The sequence below is a fragment of the Zingiber officinale genome, chromosome 3B, assembly GCF_018446385.1.
Source record: "Zingiber officinale cultivar Zhangliang chromosome 3B, Zo_v1.1, whole genome shotgun sequence".
Classification (NCBI taxonomy): Eukaryota; Viridiplantae; Streptophyta; class Magnoliopsida; order Zingiberales; family Zingiberaceae; genus Zingiber; species Zingiber officinale.
In genome coordinates this window covers 4721334-4742799 of record NC_055991.1, presented here as the reverse complement: position 1 = coordinate 4742799, position 21466 = coordinate 4721334, and the positions used below count along the sequence as shown (strand labels likewise).

Genomic DNA, 21466 nt, shown 5'->3' with positions numbered 1-21466 from the left:
CGCCGGACGTTTATAGACGCGGCTCGTCTCTCGATCTTTACGGAGCTCGTCGACGCGGATATTTATAGCCGGTCGGCGCGGCTCTCGATCTTTAATGACGGGGCTCGTCGACTTTCCGCTCGGACATTTATAGACGCCGTCTCGATCTTTAACGTCGGAGCTCGACGGCGCGGATATTTATAGCGGTCGGCGCGGCTCTCGATCTTTAACGACGGGCTCGTCGGCTTTCCGCTCGGGCGTTTATAGACGCCGCTCGTCTCGATCTTTAACGCCGGAGCTCGCGCGGATATTTATAGCCGGCGCGGCTCTCGATCTTTAACGACGGGCTCGTCGGCTTTCGCTTCGGAGCGTTTATAGACGCCTCGCTCTCGATCTTTAACGCGGAGCTCGACGGCGCGGATATTTATAGCCGGCGGGCTCTCGATCTTTAACGACGGGCTCGTCGGCTTTCCGCTCGGACGATCGGCGCGCCTCTCGATCTTTAACGCCGAGCTCGACGCGGATATTTATAGCCGGTCGGCGCGGCTCTCGATCTTTAACGACGGGCTCGTCGACTTTCGCCGGAGCGTTTATAGACGCCTCTGCCTCGATCTTTAACGTGAGCTCGACGCGGATATTTATAGCCGGGCGGCTCTCGATCTTTAACGACGGGCTCGTCGACTTTCCGCTCGGACATTTATCTCTCGATTTTTAACGTCGGAGCTCGTCGACGCGGATATTTATAGCCGGTCGGGCGGCTCTCGATCTTTAACGACGGGCTCGTCGACTTTCCGCTCAGACGTTTATAGACGCTGGCTCGTCTCTAACGTCGGAGCTCGACAGCACGGATATTTATAGCCGGTTGGCGCGGCTCTCGATCTTTAACGACGGGCTCGTCGGCTTTCCGCTCGGACTTTTAGCCGGCTAGTCTCTCGATCTTTAACGCCGGAGCTCGGCGCGGATATTTATAGCCGGTTGGCGCGCTCTCGATCTTTAACGACGGGCTCGTCGGCTTTCCGCTCGGACATTTATAGACGCCTCTCTCGATCTTTAACGCCGGAGCTCAACGGCGCGGATATTTATAACCGGTCGCGGCTCTCGATCTTTAACGACGGGCTCGTCGACTTTCCGCTCGGACGTTTATAGACGCCGGCTCTCTCGATCTTTAACGCCGGAGCTCGACGGCGCGGATATTTATAGCCGGCGCGGCTCTCGATCTTTAACGACGGGGCTCGTCGACTTTCCGCTCGGACGTTTATAGACGCCGGCTCGTCTCTCGATCTTTAACGTCGGAGCTCGATGGCGCGGATATTTATAGCCGGTCGGCGCGGCTCTCGATCTTTAACGGCGGGGCTCGTCGGCTTTCCGCTCGGACGTTCATCGACGCCGGCTCGTCTCTCGATCTTTAACGTCGGAGCTCGACGGCGCGGATATTTATAGCCGGTCGGCGCGGCTCTCGATCTTTAATGACGGGGCTCGTCGGCTTTCCGCTCGGACGTTTATAGACGCTGGTTCGTCTCTCGATCTTTAACGTCGGAGCTCGACGGCGCGGATATTTATAGTCGGTCGGCGCGGCTCTCGATCTTTAACGACGGGGCTCGTCGACTTTCCGCTCGGACGTTTATAGACGCCGGCTCGTCTCTCGATCTTTAACGTCGGAGCTCGACGGCGCGAATATTTATAGCCGGTCGGCGCGGCTCTCCGGTTTAACGTCTGGGCTAGACGGACTTTTTAAGCCTAATTTGGACAACGTTTACCTAGCCGAACGGCACAGGGTCTTCGGAATTGAGCTTTTGGCTCGTATAATATACCTCCGGCTGAGCAGCTCGGGGCCTTCGTTCCTTGTTGACGATGCCTTATATTTGTTTTCTTGATTTTTCATTTCTGCATTTCAAGTATTCAGTCGAAAAAAGTACACAGGATGATTTACATAGGCACACCTTTCAATCTGCTCGGTAAGGTTGGAGGTGGTTCGCGCTCCACGGCCTATCTAGCTGCCGACCTTCCTCATCTTCCTAATAATATGCACTCGAGCGGAGCTTCTCGATGATTTTGAAGGGACCTGCCCACGGAGCTTCAAGCTTGCCGACGTCGCCGGCCGGCTTGACTTTCTTCCAGACAAGATCACCAACCTGCTTCATCCGCTGACGGTATGCCATCAGCCGAACGGACGCCTTTGCCCTCTCCTCTTCTACCAAATCCAGCTCCATATTTCTCCGTTCGGCGTTGTCATCATCGTAGCTCTGCATCCGGGCGGACTCAACGCCGACTTCAACCGGAATGACGGCCTCGCCGCCATATACCAAATGGAACGGTGTGACTCCTGTCCCTTCTTTTGGCGTCGTTCGGATGGCCCACAAGACGCTCGGCACTTCATCCGGCCAACTTCCTCCCAAATGGTCGAGCCGAGCGCGCAGAATACGGAGAATTTCCCGGTTGGCCACTTCAGCTTGACCGTTGCTCTGAGGATAGGCCACGGACGTGAAATGTTGCTCAATGTCGTAGCTTTTGCACCAATCCTCTAACATCTTCCCTGTGAACTGCCGCCCGTTGTCGGACACTAGTCGGCGAGGGATGCCGAACCGACAAATGATGTGTTGCCAGATGAATTTTTTAACCATTTGTTCAGTGATCTTTGCTAGCGGCTCGGCCTCCACCCACTTGGAGAAATAGTCTACCGCCACTAGTAAGAATTTCCTCTGCCCGACCGCCATCGGAAACGGACCGACAATATCCATTCCCCATTGGTCGAACGGGCATGAAACGCTTGACGCCTTCATTTCTTCGGCCGGTCGATGGGAGAAGTTGTGATACTTCTGGCATGAAAGGCAGGTAGATACTCTCCGAGCGGCATCTGTTTGTAAAGTTGGCCAAAAGTATCCGGCCAAGAGGATCTTCTTGGCCAACGAGCGCCCGCCCGGATGACCCCCGCATGATCCTTGATGTACTTCCTGGAGGATGTAAGCTGAGTCCTCCGAGCTTACACATTTCAGCAACGGGCGCGAGAAAACTTTCTTGTAAAGCTGATCTCCGATGAGTGTAAACCGACCGGCTCTTCTTCTGAGGAGCCGGGCTGCATATTCGTCGGAGGGTGCAGTACCCGAACGGAGAAATTCTATAATATGTGTCCTCCAGTCGCTTGGAAACGTGAGGCCTTGCATCCGGTCGACGTGTGCCACTAGCAGTACTTTTTCAATTGGTTGCTGAATGGCAACTGGCGTTATTGAACTCGCGAGTTTGGCTAACTCGTCTACTGCCTGGTTCTCCGTTCGGGGGATCTTCTGAATAAGAACCTCTCGGAAAGTAGCTTTGAGCTTTTCAAAGGCCTCAACGTAGAGTTTAAGCCGAACACTGTTGATTTCAAAGGTGCCAGAAAGTTGTTGAGCGGCCAACTGTGAATCCAAATAGAGAGTCACCCGACCGGCACCCACATGCCGGGCTGCCTGCAATCCGGCTATGAGGGCCTCATACTCTGCTTCATTGTTGGTAGCTTTGTAATCCAGCCGGACGGATAGGTGCATCTTTTCTTCTTGAGGTGAGAGCAGCAATATTCCAATCCCACTTCCGAGCCGAGTGGAGGACCCATCCACATATATTCTCCACATAGCTTCCGGCTCTGGCCTTTGCACTTCGGTCACAAAATCAGCCAAGGATTGCGCTTTGATCACCGAGCGGGGCTGGTATTGGAAGTCGAATTCACTTAGTTCTGTTGTCCACTTAATGAGCCGTCCGGACGCTTCTGGATTCAACAGTACTCTTCCTAGTGGACTGTTCGTCCGGACAATGATGGTGTGAGCCAAGAAATATGGTCAAAGGCGTCGAGCGACTAGAACCAAAGCAAAGGCCAACTTCTCGAGCCCGGTGTAACGAGATTCAGCATCTTTTAAAATGTGGCTCAGAAAATACACCGGCTGTTCCTCACCGCTGGACCTTACAAGTGCAGAGCCTACAGCATGCTCGGTTGAAGACAGATAAACATAAAGTGACTCACCCCCGATCGGCTCGGCTAGTACAGGCAGGGAATTAAGATATGTCTTCAATTCTTCGAATGCTCGGTCGCATTCCTTGCCCCAGTGAAATTTAGTGGCTTTGCGCAAAATTTTGAAGAAAGGGAGGCTCCGGTCGGCAGTTTTGGAGATGAATTTGGACAATGCAGTTATCCGACCGGTCAGCCGCTGTACTTCCCTTGTATTTCTTGGAGGCGGCATGTCTTGTAGAGCTTTCACCTTGCTGGGATTTGCTACGATTCCCCGCTCGGTCACTATGTACCCCAAGAAACGCCCTCCTTTGGCTCCGAACAGGCACTTCTGGGGATTTAGCTTGACTTCATATTTGCGAAGCGTTCGGAAGGTTTCTTCCATGTCCTTGAAGAGATCGGCCGCTCGGACGGATTTGATAAGAATGTCGTCCACATAGACTTCCAGATTACGCCCGATCTGCTCCCTGAACACTTTGTTCATCAAGCGTTGATAGGTGGCCCCGGCATTCTTCAATCCGAACGGCATCACATTATAGCAATATGTGTCGTCGGCCGTTACTTTGATCTTCCCGGCGAGCGGGACTTGATGATATCCTTGGTAGGCGTCAAGCATGCAAATTAATTCGCCGCCGGCCGTAGAGTCCACCAGCTGGAGGGGATAAAATCTTTGGGGCATGCTTTGTTTAAGTCCCAAAGTCGATGCGACTCTCCACTTGCCCGGCTTGAGGCCAATACTACGTTGGCCACCACTTGGGAACCTGACCACAGATGTGGCCGGCCTAAGTTTCTCTTCACCGGATGATGGCATTCTCGCACCGAAATCCCTTTTCTACGCTTCACCGCCCAGATCCGGTCGGACATGCAATTCATGCTGCGCTAGGCTCGGCGAAATTCCGGGTAACTCATGTGTCGACCAGACGAAGACATCATGATTTCGTTGGAGGCATTGGATCAGTTCCTCCTTCTGCTTCTCCTCCAGATCAGAGGCAATAAAAGTCGTAGCCTCCGATCGGGTCGGATGGATCTGAACCTCCTTTTCCTCATAAATTAAAGCAGGAGGTTTCTCAGTTATGGTGTGTACCTCGATTCGGGGCGCCTTCCGAGCGGAATTAGCTTCTGCTCTGACCATTTCGATGTAACATCGCCGAGCTGCTAGCTGGTCTCCTCGTACTTCTCCCACTTTGTCTTCCACGGGGAACTTGATCTTCTGATGGAAGGTTGAGACGATCGCTCGGAATTCGCTGAGCGCCGGTCGTCCCAAAATGACGTTGTAGGACGAGGGAGAGTCAACCACCACGAAGTTTGTTGTCCTTGTCCTCCTGAGCGGCTCCTCTCCCAGCGAGGTAGCCAGCCGGATCTGTCCGACCGGCTGAACTTCGTTGCCCGTAAACCCGTAGAGCGGGGTCGTCATGGGCAGCAACTCGGCTCGATCAATTTGCAGCTGATCGAACGCCTTCTTGAACATGATGTTGACCGAGCTCCCTGTGTCAACGAATATGCGATGAATAGTGTAATTTGCTATTACCGCTTTAATGAGCAGAGCGTCATCGTGGGGCACTTCAACTCCTTCTAAGTCCCCGGGCCCGAAAGTGATCTCCGGTCCACATGCTCGCTCTTGGCTGCAACCGATTGTGTGGATTTGGAGTTGCCGGACACCCGCCTTTCTGGCTCGGTTGGAGTCTCCTCCGGTTGGCCCACCAGCAATAACATTGATCTCGCCTCGGGAAGTATTGCCTCTGTTTTCCTCTTCCCGAGCGGACGGTCGGGACCGTTCTCTGGACGCTCGGCGATTCTCCTGCCTTGGAGAACGATGTCGATCGGGCGTATGTTGATGTCGCCTCTCGGGGCGGGTCCGGTCGGCTTCATGGGTCCTTTGTCTCCTGTCGCTGGGAGGAGACCGTCGTTCGGCATTCCTAGGAACGGGATTAGCCACGAAGGGAAGACTTCGACAATCCTTCGTGTTGTGCGTATCCGTCCGGTGGAAGGAGCAGAACATAGGGGTCCATCTCTTCTTTGGCTTGGGCCGAGCGGCAGCTACTTCTTGAACTTGGGACCTCCCACGAGGGGAGCGGACTGCTTCGGCCTTTGGTCCTCTAGGCGGCTGCTGAGCGGCGTTCTGTTTCCGTTCGGCATGCATAGGTGCCCGCTCGGTTGGGGTTTCCTTTTTCCGAGCGGCTTGCGCTTCTTCCACGTTTATGTATTCGTTAGCCCGATGTAGCATGTGATCATAATCTCGGGGAGACTTTCGGATGAGCGACCGGAAGAAGTCCCCATCCACAAGTCCTTGCGTGAAGGCATTCATCATCGTCTCTGATGTGGCCGTTGGAATATCCATCGCCACTTGGTTGAATCGCTGGATGTAAGCTCAGCTCTCTCGGCTCTTGCTTGATGGTGAACAAGTCGACGCTTGTCTTCTGATAACAGCGACTACTGGCGAAGTGGTGGAGGAAGGCCGTTCGAAGTCCTTGAAGCTAGTGATGGATCCATCCGGCAGCCTCGAAACCATCGTTGAGCCGATCCCGAGAGTGGTAAGAAAGACTCGGCACTTTACTCCATCTGTATATTGATGGAGCTGTGTTATCGAACTTACCCGGATGATCATCCGGGTCCATTGTTCCATTGTATTCGCCGATCGTCGGAGGCACGTAGTGCTTGGGCAGAGGCTCGTAGAATAGCCTCCGAAAATTGGCGATTGATCCGCTCGGGAGATGAGTCCTCTCGGGGCTTTCCTTTCGTCGTCTCGCCTAGGCATTTCGTCGGAAGAAGATCCTCTATCTCTTCGAGTCGGTACGGCTTCAGGGGTGCGAAATAAGGCCCGATGGAATGCGACGGTGGCTGGAGGTGCTTCCGCTCGGCCACCCGACGCAGATGTTGCTTGTTGCTCCGGCCGCTCGGCGGCTGCTTTCTGTTTTTGCTCCACAAGTTTGGCGGCCCTTATCTCGACCAGAGCTTCGAGTTCTTCCGTCGAAAGCGCCACCGTGTGTTGTCGTCCAGCCTCGTCCATCGTTTCCAGTCGGATGCAGGAGCGTTCCCACAGACGGCGCCAAATTGATCCTGTCCGAACCAAGAGTCAACGGACACTGGGCACGTGGCCCTCCCTGCTGGATCCTCGAGTGCTCCGGCGAACCTGCAGCAAAACCGAGCCGGGAGGGGTGCCCCGGCGACGGCCCTCCGACGCTCAAGTTAGACGAGGAATAACAAAAAGGTGGCCTCAGGATGAAGACTTGTGTACCTCTGGTGAAGAAATGGAGCCCTTATATAGACCTCTCGCATGAGCCTGGGCGCGCCAATCAAAGCAATCACCTGCTTTCGACCATGCCCAGGTATGGGTCTGTCAGAAAGATGTCCATAAGGCCATACCGCTACTGTATCAACCTCTCCATGATGTGACGGCGAGATCCTCCATCGTGCACTTTTGTGTACGGCGTAATCATCAGACATGCCTTTGCTGACATCCCATATCCTGAGCCGAACGAATAGGCCACTAGGCTAACCCTCGTACCCTCGCCCTTATCCTGGCCGAACGGACCACCCGCTCGGCCCTTCGGTCCCAGCCGGGCAGACGCCCCGCTCGGCCACTCGGTTCTCCCGCCTTGGCGTCGGAAACCCAAGCCCATGGCTGGGTTATTTTTGGTTCCGCTCGGACCTACTCAACCACTCGGCGCGGCCATTAACCGCTTAGTCAGCCCTTCATCTGTCTTCAAGCTGAGACCCTTTAGGAAGTGGATCCCCCAATCTTACCGCCGGATCAAAGAAGATAAGTTTTGTAAGTCAAGTATCACCCAAGGTGCAACAAAGTGGCCTAACCATAGTGGATGAGTCACCTAGGGAGGTGGCTAAGATTAAGAGCTCTAGGGGGAGCTCAAAGAGTCTTTGGGACATATGATAAATGGATCTCAAGTGGGTATTACTTTAGAGTTTAGAAGAGCCATGGAATGTGCCAAAGAGTTTTGGAGACGGACTTGAGTCTCAAACCTTAGAAATTGACATAATTGGGTTGAATTTCATGCATGAAAATATGATTTGGTTCATATTGTATGAAAATTAATTTTTGATATATAGATGTCATATAAACTAATGATAGGAATGCATTATGGTTTAGTATGGGCAGATACATCAAGAGGAAGCTAAAACTAGGACTTTATGTTAATGTTCAATTAAACTATTTAGCTAGTTTTGAATTTTATGTCAATCTTGGGATCTGTGATAAATATATTTTTTATATATTTTTTCAATTAGATATTAGTAAAATAGATCTCTCCACAAAATTTGAGAATTTTTAGAGGTCTGTGAAATTTTTGGTACATTTCTGAAAGTGGGTCAGAAAAGTTGATTTTTGTTAAAATAGAGTACCAGTCGACTGGTACAAATACCAATCCATTGGTAACAGTATTTTTTAGTACAAAATATTTCTGTAAGCTCGTTTTGATGAGGTCAGTTGATTGAGGTCAATGGCAGTCAACTGATACAAACTGGAAGTGTTTTCCAGCAATAGAAAATGACCAAAAGGATGGTGAACATATATGTAACCTTATAGGAGTTAATATATGATAATTGTGGTCATTAGAGGTCAAAGAGTCCAATAATTGAGATATTATTAGAGCTCTTTTTTATGTGTGGCAAAGGAGGAGAAGTATTGGGTTTAAGTGGGAAACCTACACACCTTTGCTGGAAATCCTAGCTAAAGGGAAAACTTAGGTGAAGGGGGAGCAATTGCTCATTTATTGACAAACAGGAAGAAGTTAATCTTTACGGGAAATCCTAGCTCTAGGGGGAGCTTAGGTGAAAGGAGAGCCTAGGGTTAGGTTCCATGTTTATGCATGAGTTGATTTGCATGTTTATTTATATTGTTATTGCATTTATATTTTCCTAACTTAAATGGGTTGCCAATATCAAAATGGGGGAGATTGTTGGAGCGGTCTAGGTGCCCTAGGTTTTGATGTTTGGGCAAATACTTAAGTTATGTTTATCTTTGTATTTGATATACATTGTGAGTGTGCAGGATACATGTACAATAAGGAATATCCAAGTATGATCTTAGCAAAGGAGGAAAGTCCAAGTGTGAATCTTGGCGGTATAAGTCCAAGCATGTAGTCTTAGCAACATAAGTCCAAGTGTGACTTGACAATGGATGAAGTCCCGGAGGCGCAGCCTCTTGGCGGTGAAGACCTGACAACAATGATAAGGCCAAAGGAAGCTCCAGAAGGCAAGACGTGAAGGAGAGGGAAACATCAGAGGAATGCTAGGCTGATGGAGGAGGCTAGAAGGCTATGTCTAGGTTGATTGGGAGAGGACGAATGCTGAGTGAATGTACTCAGGAGGGGTCAAATCCTAGGGTTAGGGTTTGACCAGTTGACTGGGACAAGGCACAGAATGTTTCTGTGCCCGACGGCTGCTAAAACAGTCGAGCAGTATTGTAGCAATCAATCGAGTACTGTAGCAGTTACTATAACAATCAACTGGTACACTGTAGCAGTCGACTAGTGCACTATAGCAATTAATTAGTATCAAGTCGTTGGCCTGTAACGGTCGAATTCTACTTAAGACTAGTCGACTGGTGGCGAGAAACACAACTTGTATTTTCACTCGAGCTCTATTTAAGTGACTCGGGGTGCTTGGCCATGGTTGACGAAATAGACTTGGTTAAAGTCTATTAGAAGTCTCCTAAGTGCTCCAAGCTTCTCTTGTGATCTAAGGGTATTTGGATCAAGGTTGTGATGAGATTTCTCTACCGATAAGGAGGTTTGAGCTAGCCAAAGTTTTCTGAGGAGTCATCCACCGACGGATCAGAATCGTCCACTTTACGGACAGCCATGGTGTAGGAGTTTTATCTCCAAACCACGTAAACTGGCGTGTCTTTGTGGTTTGCTTGTCTTCATTCTTCTTGTTTTAGTTTAGCTTTCTATTTGTCAGTTTGTTTTATATTCCGCTGTGCACTAACATTATAGGAAGCGAACGATTTGAGTGAAACGCTATTCACCCCACTCCCCTCCCCCTCTAGCGGCGTCAAGGTCACAATAGTAAGTACCCTATGGTAGTTTTGATGTGGTCAACCAAGTTAATTTAGGTTCTGTTTATCTTTGATTTTTTGTGTCTAAGTGTGCAGAAACTTAGGAATACAAGAAGTCAAACGGAAGACACAACTAGAGAGAAGGATGACACGAGAAAGGAGCCGACGGGCTTGATGCATCCAAGGGACGAGATGTTGCGGAAGAGTACACTAGTGAACGATAAGGACGTACACGACGTTCGAGGGATGATAAGCTGGGAAGGAAGCTTGCTCAAAGAGAAGATCAGAGCTGATTTCGGGTGAGCTAAACTCCAGTTGACCGGAGCATCACCCACATGAAGAAGATTAGCTAAGTAGCTAATCTATCTTAAGGAAGGCACCTTCCAGCCAATTGAAGGCGCCTTCAAATGACCATTGGTCGAAGATAAAGTTTTATCTTCAACGATAAAACTTATCTCATTAAAATCGCCTTGAACCCAATTGAATGTGCCTTCAAGCTTCGGATACAGTTTTCAAGGGCTATAAAAAGACTCATAGAGTTAGGAAATAAACAACAACTCCTGTACTCATTTCCTAGTGTATTTCTAAGCTTTCAAAGAGTGTAAGAGGTTTCTTCACCTTCGACGAAGGAGAATTTTATTGAGCTTTCAACTACCTTGAATTAATAACCACCTAGGTTGTAACCAAATTAAAACACTGTAGCTTTTTTACTTATTTCCTTCTTTAGTTGTTTAATTTATTTCTGTTTTATTTTAATTGCGCTATCTAACCAAGTTGAAAGAGCAAGAACAGGGTTATTTTTTTATAGGCAATTCACCTATCTCTTGATGGTCGCACCGGACCAACAAGTGGTATTAGAGCCTAACCACTTCAAAAGAACTAATTGTTGATTGAAGCAAAGAAGACGATAGTCGGACCGAACATCTACCCGCCGTAGTTCAAGAGGGAATTTGCGATACGGAAGAAACGCATGGAGGTATTTTTTTTAAAACAGATTTTGAAATACTCTTAATAATTAAATATAATTTTGTAGCCCCAAGGACCAACAAGGAGTCGAAAAAGAAGAGTATCAATGGACCAAAAAGGAATAAGTCGACTTCCACCCCAGGAAGTCAATCAAATCAGAGATTATGCATTAGCAAAGGAACTTTAGGAGAAGTTCCTAGAGTTACACGAAGGAACGTTCGAAGCAAAGCTTGCAAGACTGGACCTGCTCCGGAACCAATTAACGAACCTCCAACTGAAAGGAGAGTCAATAGCGCAACTGCACGCCAAATTGAAAGAGCTGATTACCAAACTTAGGAATCTCAGAGAAAAGGTAACAAACCAAGATTCACTAAGGTACACTTTAAATGTTTTTCCTAGAAAACAAGAATAGACGTCCATAGTTAACTTCTATTACATTTCAAAAGATCTAGATACGTTCGTTAGAAAATTTATTTTCCACTTTAGAACTTCATGAATCTAGATGTGTAGAATCAAAAAAGGAGTCAAGTCAAACAATTGCCTTGAAGGCAAGAACAAACGATCTAGACTCCGAAACATTCATCAACAAAGACGAGACAACATTAATGGTAAGAGTTCAGTAAATTTATTAAAACTAATAAATTTAACAAGTCATAGGCGAAAAAGCATCTTCGAAGCAGAAGAAAGATTCGATGCTACAACTGTCAAGAAGAAGGGCACATCAAGAACGACTGCCCTAAACTAAAGAAGAATGAGAAAGACAAAGGCAAAAGACCAACAAGATCGAAGCACAAGAACTTGAAAGCTACATGAGATTAATCGTCGTTCTCCAAGTTCGAGATTGAAACCTACGCCGGACTAGCCCTAATGGCAAACCACCAGAGAAACGCCGAAAGTTCCTCAGAGATGAGTATCGACGAAGGAGGAGAATCTTCAGAGGAAAACAGTGAAAAGGGGGGAGGAACAAACTACAAGATAAGTGAGGTACGCACACTATCACCCAAGCGGTCTTTCAAATTTATTAAGATGTTATCTAAAAACATGGTAAAATTAGAAAAGGATAATGCTAGGTTAAAATTAAATTTAGCAAATTCATGTCCCTTAGATATGTATGATAATTTAAAAATAGAAAATAAGAAATTAAAAGAAGAGATAGAAAATAGTCTCACTCCAGGAGTCCAGGTGATAATTTTTTAAGATTGGAGGTGGAGTAATTCACGCTACCAGTGAGTTGGCTAGGACACATGGTTTGGGGGTCGGATGAAAAAGAACTATGATTTCCACCCCTTATGCGACGATGGGAAACCCTTTAGTAGGCCATGGCCAACACGAGATGAAAAAAAACACTCAATCTTCCATTTTCTTTGGATAGAAAAAGAAATGGAAGAGTCGAACAGATAGAGGGATTCAATACAAGTGAAACAGAATGACTATGTCGATTAAAATACGGAATGAGTTTGGTCCCAACTGAGACAAAGGAATGCGAAAATATTGGGACACCTCGCTGAAGAAAGCAGGGATAGGGAAGTGTAGTCTGTTGATCAGGTGACTACAGAAGAAGGCCTCACATCCCGGAGGAGGACGATCGGGATGGTCATTACCATTAAGGTGTATCAGATAATGGTTGGCCGGAATCCCATAGGTGACCCTTATTTGAACTAATGAAGAATTACTAAAACTGGACTTTATGGACCTATATCGAGTAGACGAAGACCTCACAACCATCACAAGACCAATACCAAGATACATACACTAGCAAAGAAAGGAAGGGCTAAGGATAGGTTGGTGAGCAGCGAACAATGATGAAACGAGGGACTTACTCAACGACATAAACATAGAAAACTTGGAGTGAAGATGACGAAGATCAGCGTAGCGTTTAATTAGGACCTTTGGATCCAAATCATCTTGAAAGCAGGCTACTCGATTAAACACAAATTACGACAATTCTTAATAATTATTACACTGAGATGGACGTTCAGTCTTCCTTAAGGGGTCACCTCACATTAATGTGATATGACCTCGGAGCCAATGACACCTTCAAGGCTTGGAAGCTAAACCTGATAAAACATGCCCCACTTTTAAGAGGCGTGGTTGTAATTAAGGCACAAATCTTGGTAAAAATCACGTTTGGGATTTGTTCTTTGCCACGTGTCCGGATAATCAAGATAAAAAGGATGTCTTACCATCTCTTACCAGTCTGTTAGTACAAGTTGCATTAATAATTATGTTTTGATGTATGACAAATAGGTTAAAGTTAGATATGTTGTCTAACTTTTTTTACCAAGTGTGCAGAACTTGATGGGTCTAGAGGACCGGAACACCAAACTGAAGTCCAATTAGGTTGATAGCGGGCACGAAGTTTAGATCAGTTGAGATCTAGCATAAGGAAGTCTAGCTAAGTTGATAGCTGATATGAAATTCAGATCGATTGAGATCTGGTAAGAGAAAGTTCTGATTGGTTGAAATCTGACAGGAAGCCCTGGTGGGTCAAGGGACCTGACATCAAGGAAGATGACAATTGATAAATGGAGGTAAGCAACTGGAGGAGAGATCCTGTGAGGAGCGTTCCCGATTGAGGGAACAATAGATGTCGGTCCAGCTTAGGTCAATTTAGGAATCCTAAGTTGAGACCGTAACTAAATTCTGATCTCAGGGAGACAGGATCTAATTAATACTACTATCTTACTGTGCTAACTTTGTTTTGTAGGATAAACATATTATGATTGTCTGGTCTAACTCTTTTTTTTTTTTAAGGAAAGACAAAGGTGAAAAAGGGTGGTCCGGGCGCCCGGACCAGTTTCGTAGAGGCAGCGACCCCGAGCGAGTGTCTAGCCAGGCACCCGGGCAGTCCGGGCACCTAGAGTTGTTGAAGGCGCCTAGACAGGAGAAATTTCATCATTGCGGTGTGTTGAAGCGCAGCGATTGGCCACCCCACGTTAACGATCCGGGCGCCCGGAGATGGATAAATTTCAAAGATAAAGTTTCAACAAGAGCTCGCGACGTCAACACAGTCTAGGCTCCCAAGAGGGGCTCTAGGTGCCCGAACGAGACTATAAAAGGAGACTTCGACCAGCAACTTCAAAACAACAATCACTCCGACTTTCGCTCCTGCGTGCTGCTCTAAAATGGCTTCTACGGCGCTATAACGCTCCTCCGTCGATCAACAATCAAGTTTTGTTTATTTTCTCTGTCGTCAGTAACTTTTCTTATAGTTCTTGTACTACAAATGTTGTAGCATTTGAACTATTAGTGGATTGTCAAATGAAAACATTCAACAAGTGCGAGCCTTGAAGTAGGAATCATCGAAGACTCTAAACCAAATAAAAAATTAGTTATATTAGTACTTTTCTTTCTCTTTCTCTTTCTTCCTTCTTTCTCCTTAACTTTATTTCCACTAGAACTTGGTGTTTTTAAAAGGAAAAAAAATGATTTCAAAATCACGTAATTCACTCCCTCCTCATATGCTCACGATCCAACAAAGTCAATCAATGTTTCACCTCCTTTGACTAGATTTAAGAGGGAGATTAATGATATAGGAATAATCAAGTAAAGTCACGTGGCTAAAAATGTCAATAATCTTGCCAGGGTGATAGGCAAAAATCAAGAAAGTTGTGCTCTCAATTCCCAACTCCCGCCTCCGAGCCCACGACTCAATTTTCAAACTCCCTCTGATTAGACCAAAACGATCTTAGCTATCAAGAGTTAGATCGAGGAACAATTGTTCATGTAGATGTGGACAACGCAAACATTATCGTGAGAACAACAAAAAATACAACTATTTACTCTGAAATAAATGGACTATAGTGGTCATTTATTTCCGAGACCATGATAACAACACAAGAAACGAGAAAAATATGACCAACAATCCCGATCCTATAAAAGGTAATTGATCCTCATGAGAAGAGGTATGTGTACATCATTATCACAAATCCTAATACTATTCATCTTCTTTTACACTCCACCAAAACCCTATCTTAAGCGTCAAAGTGATAACGCCGAAAAACTCTTGCCTTTTGTCTTCTCTCCTACACAAGCATCGGCAAAACTCCTTGCGATCTTCTTGTAGCCTCACGACTGACGATCAAGTCACCATTGATGCTAAATTACCGGTGACTCACACGCCAGCCCGCGTTCGTGAACAGGATCACTCAGTAAACTGGACTATGTATCAGTCAACTCAGCGACAATATAACTCATCAGGAAACAATCTATTCAACAACTCGTGGGCAACATCTCATCTGCAAGCAATCTACACTACATATATAATGATAACACTCAACGATCAGAAGATACATTGAGATACAATGTTTTAGCTGAACATTCAAGACTGTACTCAAGCCAGTTTGAAAAACTGAATTCTTTTGAATCGGTTAGCTTTTCATTTTGATTTTCTTATAAGGAAAAAAAAAATCTAAGAGTTGCAGACTTCAACCTGCCGACTACAATTTGAGAAACTAGAGACATGGAAAAGTTTCTGCACACAATTGTTCTTGTCGTCCGAGAAGCTCTAATTAGATTAGACTTCAGAAGTAACAATGATGAATATAAGATTAACCAAAACAGAGAATACATATAATTGTCCAGGGGTGAACAGGTTGAGAGCAAAAATATGTTCTAAAAGCTAAAATCCAGTACTGATTCCTGATCGGAAATTGGTCTTTGAATGTGTGATGCACAACCAGTACTGATACAGCAACAAATCTGCATTTGGATAAGCGCTTGGGAATGAGGATGAAATAGAGTAAAAATAAAGGTTCAAGAGAAGAATGCTTTGATTTACATAAATCACGTAAGTGATGCACAAAAAATTACCTCAAAATAGTTGAATAATAGGTCTGTTCTTTGAACCAAATGTGAATAATTTATTCCAATCAAACTTAACAGAAACTTTATTCATGCAATTAATTCAAGGTTATAAAGTTGGAAGCAACTTAGGATGTCTTCACAATGAAATCATAACATATAATATCTAATATTAATTTCAAAGTTAACAATGAAGAAGTATATCTTGAAAGTTTTTTTTTTTTTTTTTGAAAGTTTGGCTATTCACCCAAATTGAAGAAGCTTAAGAAAAGGAAAATATTGCTACAAATTTGATATAGGTACAGTAATCCTATTTACTAAAGGAAAACCTTTGTTAAGAACAACAAAACAAGATATCTAAACAGTAGGTTAGTCTTGTTCTATTCTGACGTGGAATTCTTCTCTATTTAGCTAGTTAATGCCTCATGATGAAGGCGGCACAGATCCTGCATCCCAGAGGATTTTCTTCCATTAATAATTTAAAAGTAGCAACTTGTTGAGCATCTTACATTCAACATGGTGAATTTCCAATGTCAAGCATGCCTTATCTTTCCTAGGAATGATAGAAATGGGGGAAATATTTCTAAGGAAAAAAGTAGGTAGAAGAGCAAAGGATAGGGTGATTCTGGAAAGAAATATGCAGAACTCCTTATCATTTCTGTGGAAGAAAAGAATCATGATAAAATCAACCTTATAAACCAATAAGTTGATGCTTCTACATATATTATGCTAGTTCATTGTATACTTGGTCCAAGGTTTCAAATCTCAAGTTGAGCCAAGGTTTCAGTCCTCAGCCATCTCGAGAAGTGGAAACTGGGAAGAGTTGTGGAGAAGTTGCATCTTTAAAAGGGTCACAAAGCCTCAGATACACCTATGTCGCATCGCGTCATTGGAAGAGTCATAGAAGCCACTGTGAAGCCTCAACTGCACCTCCTATTGCATCGTGTCTTTAGAAGGGTCACAGAAACCTTCAATGCATTAGGGGAAGCCTCCAACGGCATTGCGGATGCTCAAATGCTTCTCACTACCATGTTATACCACATTGTCATATTTGGAAAAGTCATAATGGCCCCCTTGTGACACCTCCTTGAAAAAGTCACCGAAGTTCATCGGTGGCGTCACAGAATCCTAAAGGGAAGCATGAAGGCTTGTTTGCCGCCTCATGCCACCATCTTCAAAAGAGTCATAGAAGTTCATTGGTGGCATCATAGAAGCCTAGGGGAAGCATGAGAAGCGTTCAGCTACATCACCTATAGATCTCATTCATCTCGAGTTGTTCTATGTGCCAGTTAGCACAAAACAAAATGTTTCGCCCATGCCAGTTAGCACATAATAAAATTTTAATCTTTGACTCAGTCCAACACCATGGTGGGAGCTTTGACGCAACAGTAAAGTTGTTGTCATGTGACCAAAAGGTCACGGGTTCGAATCCTAAAAATAACCTCTTGCAAAAAGCAGGGTAAAACTACGTACAATGGATCCTTCCCCGGGACCCTGATGACGGGAGCTTCGTGTACCGGACTGCCTTTTTTTTTCAGTCCAACACCATATACCCAAAGCATTAACAAGGTTTATGAAGATTAAAAGGGAATCATAGGAAAAAAAATGAATAGCACCTTCTTTGTTCTAATGGACCGATGGATACATAACTAATCTTCCTTTCTCTATAATACATCTAAAAAAAGAAAGACAATTTATATCTTATTTTACTTCCCTATTTTCTTTTCTTTGCTTCTTCTACATTATCTTTTCTCTCCTACTTACTATTATTCTCCACTTATTCAGTCCAAATGGAATCTCCTTTCAAGTGAATTTCAAAGCAAGAAAACATTAAAAAAAATTGCTAGTTTGATTTCCTTTAATACTAACCTGGTTATACTTCAAGAAGGAATGAAGCCGAGACGCCTGGATCTTCTTCAAGCTTTGTCGCCATCACGTGAAGTACTCTGTGTCTGCTTCCTCAGCTCCTCATCGGCTCTCTTCAAGAACTGATCCCATCCACTGCCTTCCCCTGTATCCAAGTAGTCATAAGGCACTGCCGTTTTCAACCCTGGCCTCACTCCACATTGGCTCTCCACGATTCTAAACTCCACGTCCCTCTTTCGTTCATGTTCTTTGCCTATTTCTTCTTCTTCATCATCATCTGAAGTAAATGCCTCTTCCTCCAACTCCTCCCAGGTAAAAAGGAGTGGTAAGGTGAAAGCGCGCCACGGGTTGAAGTCGATCAGCTTCACCCTGCCATCACTGGTGACATACACATCAAAGGTGTAGTTTTGTGACTCAAATCCAGGGCGAATGACCTCGGAGAACAAGTCTCGGATGAGGGGCAGGAGACGGTGGTACCGATCGAGAAGGGAAGGGTAGAAGTTGGTGACCTCGCGCTGGGAGATGGCGACCAGGCGACGGTGGCGGACGAAACAACGGAATTCCATCTCAGGCCGGAGTGAAGGGTACCACTTTCGGAGGGCGAGGTAGAAGACGAAAGGAGAAGAAGCGGAATCGGAAGCGGCAGGCTGGGAAGAGAGGTCGTGAGCGATGGAATCAGAGGAGTGGAGGAGCAAGGCGACGTCGGTGAACGAGGAGCAGCGGAGGGTTCCGTCGGCGGAGATCCAGGTAGCGTCCTTGGGGGCGCTCCAATTGAGCTTAGGGAAAGCGGCGCCGCCAAGGGAAGCGATGGAGCGCTCGACCGCCTCTTCCAGGTCGGGAAACGAGGGGGCGGGGTCGGCCTCCTCGTTTTCTTCATCGTCGTCGGAGAGCTGGGAGCAATCGAGGAGGGAGGTGGGGTCGACGCCAAGGGTAGGGCGGGGGAGGGGATCGCGGCCGGAGGTGGGTCGGGGGAGGAGAAAGGGGGGAGCATCGGAGGAGGAGGCGTCATCGCCGCCGTCATCGTGGTCATCAGCGCCGGCGGCGTCCCGGTGGGGATGGAGGCCGAGGAGGTAACGGATGAAGGGTTGAGTGAGGGGGTGGAAGAGGGTGCGGATGGTGTGGGTCTTGAACTTGGGATACCATTCGTTGATTTGGCACCGCAGCAATTCCACCTCTTCTTCCTCCTCTTCTTCTTCTTTCGCCGCCTCTTTGCTCATCGCGGATCTCCCTCCTTGCGAACTAGGTCTTGCTGACGGAACGTGACGTATCACATGGAGGGCATCGATATCCAACTGAACTGAAATACAAAGAGTTTGAAAGGGCAAAATAGTCATTTGAGACTTCTATTTTCATATTTTGACGCCTCAGTTAAAAAAATGTACGTTTTTATTAGAATTAAGGGCACTATTTTAAATAATAATAATATTTCATATTTTTCTTATTAAAAAATAATTTTATTTTAATACTTATTTTCATGTTTATATACAAAACTAATTTAATTTGGTAAAAAAATTTATATATGATACGAGTTACTGTGAGTGAATCCAAAAATTGACGTAGTAGAAGAAGTCAAGATGACAGTGTGATCATCGTCAAGATGATGTGATAGTCATACTCAAAAAAGAATAATATCCCCTCATCTGACCTAGATTAGTCGTTCAATGTTAAGGTTCTTATGTTTTAATCAGATCAAGTTTTAATCTGGTCAGGGCGAGACAATCAGTCCTCAAGCCTACTAAATCAGGGAATTTAGTGTCTCAAGGTTGGCCAGATTTTAAAGCGACATGAGCGAGGTCGGCCGACCTTAAGGGTTGACCGGAACGATTGACTCACTCTACAACAAACCAACTACCGGGGGACAATAAGTAGGTAAACTCGTTTGGTTATAAAGTCAGACAAAATTATATGTCTCAGTCGTACAAAAAGCCAGGCAGGACAGATACAACCCAGCCTAATATATTGATTAAGTCTCTCAAAACGAAACAGACCTTCTCTGAGTAACTTATCATACGCTTGGTCAGGTAAAGGGCCGACCAGACATACGACACTTATATTATTATCGACTGAACGGAATTTCAACACAACATATATTATTATCAAATGGATTTCTCGGGAGCATGATAGTTGATAATATCATCTCAACAGGGTGGTCGGCTTAAGGACCTGTCGAATCATGTTTAGCAAACAATATCCCGACAACTTGTCGTAATAACAACTTTGCGTTGAAAAATATTCTTCTAGAATCTTCTTTAGGGATCATCATGTCTCTCATCAGCAGACCAATAATAATAATATATTCTTTCGACAACCCGACAATAACAGAAGTTATAAACAACAAAAGAGGTATACATATAGGTAGAATAAAGATTCCTTAGATCATTATGGTGAATTGTTTAACAAACTCTACATATTTTATCACCTAATGATTGTGAAGATTATGTGAGGTGATGTATAAAAGGGTAGTCCTCTCCATGATGAAGGTACAATCACTGACGTTGACAACTTTACTCTCGTAGATATCAGACAATGACTGACTTAAGCATCGGAAGACCTTCACCAGGGACTCTTTCTTAATTTATGGGCGCTGACATTTTATTAACTCGTCTTTTTTTGCATAAATTTAAAGAAGAAACTTCCATGGAAAGAAAAAAATCTTTTGGTCAATCAATCATTCACTGTACCCAACACAACCATCTCCGCACGTCGACAGAATCAATATATAACATTTTATTTCTAAAAATAATTTATAAATGTAATCAAAATTATTTTAACAAGATCAAAATTATTATAATAATATTATAGCAGCCTTTAAATCACGGTCAAAATGCACGAATAATATTATGATGATTGTTTAAATGATTGTAATTAAATTTAATCAATTTTAATCAAAATTATAAAATATTATATGTATAATTTTTTGATTTTTTTTATAAATATAGTCATAACTATTATAATAATATCAGAGATATTTTTAAAATAATAAAATATTAAGGTGTAGTTTTAATTAAAAAAAAACTCTTTTAACCCTTTAGGTTCTTTTTGAATTTTACCCTTAAACAAATTTAGTACTGTTTGGTTTTATTTTCATTTCTTAAAAAATACATATATTTTTTTAGAAAATATTGTTTTAGATATTTTCTATTTTTTTTATAAAATGATATCTCTTTCGGTAGAAAATGCACATAGAAGCTAAAAATAAAAATAAAAATAAAAATAAAAATAAAAATAGAAAATAACCAAATTCGAAAATCATATGGTAAATAAAAATATCCTCCAGAATCTTACTCGGTACCTGATTTAAAACGCGAGACAAGATGTAATCCGCAATCCACATTGAGTGGAATTGAAAGTCTATCATTATTTCACAAGATGATAGATTGATCCGTCCCGACCAGACCCGACCAGTTCCATCCTGTCCCGCCCGTCCTGCCCGGCCAAATGATAGAATTTGAACGGACCAACACGCTCAGCCGAGGACCGGTGCATCTGACAGCTCTGCTCCAAGTTGAGCCAGACATCAAAACAGATATGCATCCAAAAGTAAACATAGCCTCGCCACGTCATACCTTATTAACTGGAGAGGGCTCTTAAATTCCTAGTCCTGCTAAACCGAGTCTCCATACAACACTGGCAACACAGAGAAGTTAAAGACAACGCTACCATTTCCCCGTAGCCTGGCTGGTCCCCTTCCACAGGCACATAGCATGCACCTAATTCTCTCCAATTCCCTGCCACTTCACATGCCTTCACAAGCCCACCTCCTTTTCACCATGAATGCAAAAGCCCAAAAGTAGAGCAAGAAAGAGGGTTGTAAACCACAACTAAATTCCAACAGTACATGCACTCTTTAATTAACACCGACC

General features: G+C 44.9%; 1 protein-coding gene across 2 annotated transcripts; it reads right to left on the bottom strand.

Moving 5' to 3' along the window:
* Positions 1-14809: 14809 nt before the first annotated feature.
* LOC122055616 (cell division cycle protein 123 homolog) lies at positions 14810-18877 on the bottom strand. 2 transcript variants are annotated; one of them, XM_042617136.1, is made up of 2 exons: positions 17607-18877; positions 14810-15183 (listed from the first exon to the last, which is right to left on the bottom strand). In XM_042617136.1, the coding sequence occupies exon 1, from the start codon at positions 18818-18820 to the stop codon at positions 17654-17656; it is 1167 nt and encodes a 388-aa protein (XP_042473070.1). In that variant the 5' UTR covers positions 18821-18877; the 3' UTR covers positions 14810-15183; positions 17607-17653. The 2 variants fall into 2 exon arrangements, with proteins under 2 accessions (XP_042473070.1, XP_042473069.1); XM_042617135.1 differs by lacking the exon at positions 14810-15183 and adding an exon at positions 15461-15635.
* Between the last annotated feature and the right edge of the window lie 2589 nt (positions 18878-21466).

Bases quoted from the DNA above. Each gene is read 5' to 3' on its own strand.
- LOC122055616 (XM_042617136.1), bottom strand. From the start codon at position 18,820: ATGAGCAAAGAGGCGGCGAAAGAAGAAGAAGAGGAGGAAGAAGAGGTG.